Source organism: Microcaecilia unicolor, chromosome 1 (assembly GCF_901765095.1).
Source record: "Microcaecilia unicolor chromosome 1, aMicUni1.1, whole genome shotgun sequence".
In the NCBI taxonomy this organism is placed as follows: domain Eukaryota; kingdom Metazoa; phylum Chordata; class Amphibia; order Gymnophiona; family Siphonopidae; genus Microcaecilia; species Microcaecilia unicolor.
This window is the reverse complement of record NC_044031.1, coordinates 623,048,276-623,054,953: the sequence shown is the minus strand read 5'-3', so window position 1 is coordinate 623,054,953 and position 6,678 is coordinate 623,048,276. Positions and strand designations below refer to the sequence as shown.

Here is a 6,678-nt window from a genome sequence, read left to right as displayed (position 1 = left end):
CAAATCTGGGATTCATACACAGTCTTAAACTGGCTACTAGCCATCCCTATAATCATAAACAATACCAACGAAAAGCTGGAATCTAGAGAGACCAAAACAAACACAGTATTTCAATGCACTATTGGTTCTCAGTGTTCAAAACTGATCCACTTGTTGGCAGTTGTCAATAGCGTAAGCCAGACAGCACATTTAAAGTCATATTACGACATGTTGTAACCAATGGGACCCGTTTCACCGATATCATGGCTTCTTTGGTGTCTTTTAACAGACAGACAACCAAGTCTGCAGTTGCTGTGTATATATTTCAGATCTTTAAACAGTGCCATGATCGGTTTAAAGATCTGAACTAATATACAGCAACTGCAGAACTGTTTGTTAAAAGACAGTGAAGAAGCCGTGATCAGGTCCCATTGGTTACAACAGGTCATAATACTACGGCTTTAAATACGCCGTCTGGCTTTCACTATTGATAACCGCCAACAAGTGGATTAATTTTGAACACTGAGAACCACTAGCAAATTGAAATACTATGTTTTCAATAATTTTATTGACTAAGAAAGAAGATTTTTGAATAAAGCTTTTTTGAATATATTCTCTGCTTTTATCAGAGGAACTTTTTTTGTGATTCCAAGCCTGGAATTCAACAGTCATTTTAACAGGCTGCACAGAAAAAGCAGGATTCCCATGCATCCATGCTTCCTGGGAAGTTGGAGCTTTATATGATAATGTTTTAGGTTGTAACCTTGTCAAAAAAATTTCCCTATTATGGAGCACCAAAGATTTCACAAAAAACATCCCAAGTGCCCCAGTTTGTCCCCCTAGCACTACATTGCAATTGGCATCTCTGAAATGGAAATATCTGCATTTAATGGTTATCAGAAGGTCTGAAGGCATTTTGCCCGCACCTACCTTCGTCTTTCATTCCTTCAGGGTCCTAACACTTCCCATCTTACTTTTTTCTCCTGCTGACTCTGTACTGCCTATCCACAAACACCAATTCTTGGCCTAGTGGTTAAAGCACTGGTCTTGCAATCCAGAGGTAGATGGTTAAAATCCCACTGCTGCTCCTTGTGATCTTGGGCAAGTCACTTAACCCTCCATTGCCTCAGATACAAACTTAGATTGTGAGCCCTCCTGAGATAGAGAAATACCCAGTGTACCTGAATGTACCTCACCTTGAGCTACTACTGAAAAAGGTGTGAGCAAAATCTAAATAAATAAATTTCTTCATTTTGGGCTCTCCTCTAGGCTCCTCACTGCCTTACACTGATTCTACCTTTCCCCTTTACATGGCTCTGCTTTTCAGTTGCTATGGCTTGGACAGGTGACTTGCTTTTCAGATTGTACAAAAGCATGTTAGAAGAAATTCCGTAGGTCATCAGTGCTGCTGCAGTAGCACTGATGACCTGTACTGCTCACAGGAGTGACCTCGAGTGGATGACTGAAGAGCACCTGATACAGTTCTGCGGGACAGAATACGAGGAGACCTGCACAAAATAGCTTCCACATTAAATAGGGTTTGTGCTGATCACAGGATGCAATTCATCAGCAGAGCTACTGAACAATTGTATATTCCCTGGTGGAGAACTGTAAATTTCTCTCCCCAAGACTTGCTGATCCTGTGGTACAATATCTCTACCAAATCTTAGGCAAGAAGGCCACTAAAACTCAAGTATAGCCGGATGGAAAATTATAAAGTTCAATGTTTAAAAAATCATTAAGTACCACAGATCTCAAGCTTCTTCGCAATTTACAAGAATACATACACAAATCTTTAAACAAAACAATGACAAACATGCACTATAAGAGTCATGCAATGCAACAAGTATCTAGAACTCAATCTGCACACACTTCTGAAAGCAAGGTGGTTTTCAAATTCCTTTGAAACACAGCAAAAGCACAAATCTAAAGGCACAGTGCAGCAACTGAAAAGGCTCAATTTCGCCCAGTCGTCTGTTTCTCACAACATGGTAAAAGAACTTACAAAAGATCTTGATCTTGAGAGTGTAAAACTCTAAGAAGGTGAGACTGTGCCAACCAGTTAGACAAAGGAAGATGCAGCGCCTTAAATAAAAGCAAAACTTTACATTTTACCCAGGCAGCCACTGATAGCCAATGCAGATTTAATCACAGGCATAAAATGCGCTCTCAAAGGAGTGTGGGTGAGAAACCTCATGACAGCATGCTGTATTATCTGCAAAGCCCTCAACACAGAATAAGGGAAACCTAAATCCAGGGCATTACTATAGTCACTGGCAGACAGCAATAAATGCTGCAATGTTATATGGAATTCCTCAGCAGGGAGAAAAAAAAAGATGTACCTTACAGAGAAATCTCCTTATCAAATTCCTAAAATGAGGCTTAAATGATAATGCCTAAATAGTGTACCCCAGAACAAATCTAAATAGAATGCAACTAAATGCTGACTGCACTTCTCTCCCCCTTAGTTCGAGCACTAAGGCTAGAAATAGACAAAAACTGACAAAGATCCCTGCTGCAGCCTCAAGCCGGGGTGACCCTGTTCATGAACCTACTGCAACAGGAGAACCCCCTCACACACACACACACATAGAAACTGAAGAAAAGATTATGAGCATTAACTAAAGAGAAGCAGACTCTTGAAAATATAAAGGATATATGTACTGCGATTAAGTTAGCAGTAAATCTGAGAGATGATTTGGTTAGGGAAAGAGGTATGTAACACACTGGCAGTATATAAAGCTTTTATAAGTAAAATCATCAATGCACATTAAAGCATTTATTGCAAGCCTCATTACTGTCAAAGGGCCTAGTTACTAATAACTTATCTTAATCACTTTAAGGTGCATTAAATACAAATGAATACATGTTACTGCACTAACAAAAGTAAGTAAATATAGCCTAAGTAGTTCCCTAGAGCAGTGGCTCCCAAACCTGATCCTGCAGGCATCCCAGCCAGTTAAGTTTTCAGGATAGTCACAATAAATACTCATGAGATAGATCTCCATGAGGTGGAGGCAGTGAATGCAAATCTCTCATATGAATATTCATTGTGGATATCCTGAAAACCTGACTGGCAGGGCTGTGCCTAGGGTCTCTGGCGCCCCCCTGCAGCCTATCAGTTGGCGCCCCCCCCCCCCCCCCCCCCCCCCGTGAAAATGATCGCTCACCCACTTGCCACACTGACAGGAATTGTCAGCAATATTCTTAGAAACAAATTGCTATACATTGCAAAATAAGATAGCAGATGTAAATTCTCAAAGTGGACATATTCCAAACCTAAAATGAAAATAAAATGATTTTTTTTCTACCTTTGTTGTCTGGTGACTTTCTTTTTCTGATCATGCTGGCCCAGTATCTGATTCTGCTGCTATCTGTCCTCTTAACTCCGTTTCCAGGGCTTCCTTTCCATTTATTTCTTTCCTCCTTTCTTCTTCATTCTCTGGTCCTCAGCTTCTGCCTATTTTCTTCATCCATGTGCAGTTTTTTCTCCTCTCTTCCTTTTCCCTCATTTCAACTCCTTCATCTCTCTTCCCTCCCTTCTATGTCCAGCAATTTCTCCTCTCTCCCTGAGTCCTGCCCTCCCAATCCATGCTCCTCTGTCCCCTGCCCCCGCCATCATCCCTTTCCAGCAATTCCCCTCTCTCCCTGAGCCCTGCCCTCCCAATCCATGCCCAATCTGTCCCCTGCCCCCTCCATTCATCCCTTTCCAGCAATTCCCCTCTCCCCTGACCTGCCCTCCCAATCCATGCCCATCCATGCTCCTCTGTCCCCTGCCCCCTCCCATTCATCCCTTTTCCAGCAATCCCCTCTATCCCTGAGCCCTGCCCTCCCAATCCATGCCCATCTGTCCCCTGCCCCTCCATTCATCCCTTTCCAGCAATTCCCCTCTCTCCCTGAGCCCTGCCCTCCCAATCCATGCCCATCCATGCTCCTCTGTCCCTGCCCCCTCCATTCATCCCTTTTCCAGCAATTCCCCTCTCTCCCTGAGCCCTGCCCCTCCCAATCCATGCCCATCCATGCTCCTCTGTCCCCTGCCCCTCCATTCATCCTTTTCCAGCAATTCCCCTCTCACTGAGCCCTGCCCCTACCATCCATGCTCCTCTGTCCCCTGCCCCCTCCATTAATCCCTATCCAGCAATTCCCCTCTCTCCCTTCCATGACACCCCCCTCGCATCCTTGCTCCTCTCTCTCCCATGTCCCAGCCTGGCCCGCCCTCTTCTCCCCCCCCCTTCGCATCCATGCTTTCGTTTCTCCCCTGCCCTCTCGCTCCCATTGTTCAACTGCCCACCCTCTTCTCTCCCCCCAACATCCCTTTTCTTTTTTTTCTTTTTAAATTTACCTCCGTGGCGGTTCCGGCAGCGCAGCGTCAGGGAAGGAGGCGGCGCTCCCGACATCTAGCCTTCCCTCGCTGTGTTCCGCCTTCTCCTGACGTCATCCTTGACGTCAGAAGAAGGCGGAACACAGCGAAGGGAAGGCTAGAGACGTCGGGAGCGCTGCCTCCTTCCCTGACGCTGTGCTGCCGGAACCGCCACCACGGAGGTAAATTTAAAAAGAAAAAAAAAGAAAAGGGATGTTGCGGGAGGGCGAGCGAGGTGAGCATGGTGCGGCGGCGCCCCCCAGAGGGAAGCGCCCCCCCTGCCATGCTTACCTCGCTTACCGTGTTAGCACGGCCCTGCTGACTGGCTGGGATGCCTCCAGGACAAGGTTTAGGACCCACTGCTCTAGGTCATTTTCTGCCTTGGCTTGCTCAGTTCTAACAAAAGGGCTGACATAGCAGGAAAGGAAGGAAAATCTCAGATCATTTCAGAGGTTCTGACTTTCTTATTATTACTATTTCACAGGTTGTATTGCATCACAGGCTACATCTTGCTCAACCATTTGTGGCAGTAACTTTAAAATACAATTATATGATGCTTCTTCAAGCCATATTTAGGTTCTTTTGTGCCCCTAAGAGCTCCTTTACTGCCCACTGCATCATAGCCAAGCGGGAAAGACAATGGACAGAACACAATTTTGGAGCCCCTGCTTCCCTTGTGCCCTGTGCAGCTGCACTGCCCGCACATAGGTCACTATGGCCTGGCAGACAGTACCATTTTAGTGGCTATCCTCTGGACCACTTTCAATCTCCCAATATTTCCTGGGAATATAACTCCATAACTGGTCAAATACTCCAGATGAGATCTTAGTAGTGCTTTGTAGAGAGGCATTATCACATCTCCCTCCTGTGTCTGGACAGTTAGCAGCACCTTTGCCCCTTCTTTCTTTGACCCAGATCTGCAACTCCTTCCCTCCTTTACTTTTGTAGAGTCTGCAGCCCCTCTTTCTGTTTCAAAAATACCAAAGCTGTCTTACCTCGTCATCTCCCTTGTATGGGGTGGAACCTTTGCCTCCAGCGATGCTGATACCCAAACCTCCAGTCTGACGCAGAATGGTGAGTGTTAACTAGAAGCAGAATCACAATCAGGTTAAGCAGAGAGAACAACAGAGAGCAATGACTGCAGACATACTTGTTAAAAACTCACACCGGATCATCTTTCCAACTGCAAAATCCTGCTTCCCTCAGCTCAGCTATAGAACACATCCAGTTGGCAAGCTTGTAGGCTACCCTCCCCATCACACAACACACCACTGTAAGATAAAGTTCCCCATCATATTGCTCTAACAGACTACTCTTATATCTAGATGCACTAAGCAACTGCCCCATAGACAAAAAATAACAAAACCATTTCCAGTAAGATGGGGGTACCTTGCCCCCATCTTACTTCTGTCAGAGCTGCTCAATGCTGTACTGGTTTCTGTGAGATACCTTCACCATCATACTCATCTAGAGACACTCTCTTGTTAAGAGTTCTGTGCTCCCATCAAACTGCTCTAAGAGAGATTTCCCTGAATGAAGACAGAAGACCCTTCAGGGGAAATCTCTCTTAGAGACTGTGCCCTTATACTCCTCTTTGAGATACCTCACTCCATTCTTACTGCTCTCAAAGTACCTTGATCCACCCCCCCCCCAATACTGATCTGTGAGATGTCTCCCCCATTGTTCTGATCTGGGAGCTCAGGTCAGTCAGATAACCCCCTGTCATACTGATCTACATTACCTGATCTCATCCAACAGCCAGAGATGGAAGTCCTAAATACTTCACAGAATTACAAGGGACCGCCTCAGCCAATCATTCTCTCTTATCAGCGATCAAGCAAGGGCTGCATTTATCGTAGGGGTGACGCAAGGGGGAGATTTATTTAAGTTCTAATATCAACCGCTCATCAGGGTTAAAGGTAAAAGTGCATTCCTTACTGCTATAACCTTTTATTAGAAATAGTGGTATACCAAATGCGGTTAATAAACAAACTAGGAATCTTCCCTGAGGAAAGCAGGGATCATATTACCCAGCATTACCCAGAACATTACCACCCAGCACTATCCGGGCAAAAAGAGCTGTAAGGAGAGAAAGATGTACGAATCCTGATCACCAGCACTTCTTATGCCACCTGGCAGACAGAACTATGAAAAACTGCTAATAAAGGGGAACACTCTTAGATTAAGTTCGATTTGAGAGGAGTTTTAAGACAATTTATTTGAAAATGCTAGCAAATATAGCATACAAATTCTCTTTAAGTGTCTCACATTTACCAGTTGAAATAACACCTAATAAGCAGTTTTAGCCAACTCCTTCAGCGTCTCCACAAGGAAAAACC

At 44.8% G+C, this 6,678-nt stretch overlaps 1 protein-coding gene across 1 annotated transcript in view; it reads right to left on the bottom strand.

Annotated features, from left to right (window-relative positions):
* Positions 1 to 6,678, bottom strand: part of SCRIB (scribble planar cell polarity protein) — a 630,584-nt gene that overhangs the window by 189,138 nt on the left and 434,768 nt on the right. Inside the window, 1 exon segment of the mRNA XM_030220397.1 lies at positions 5,335 to 5,424. Coding sequence (XP_030076257.1) covers positions 5,335 to 5,424 — 90 coding nt within the window.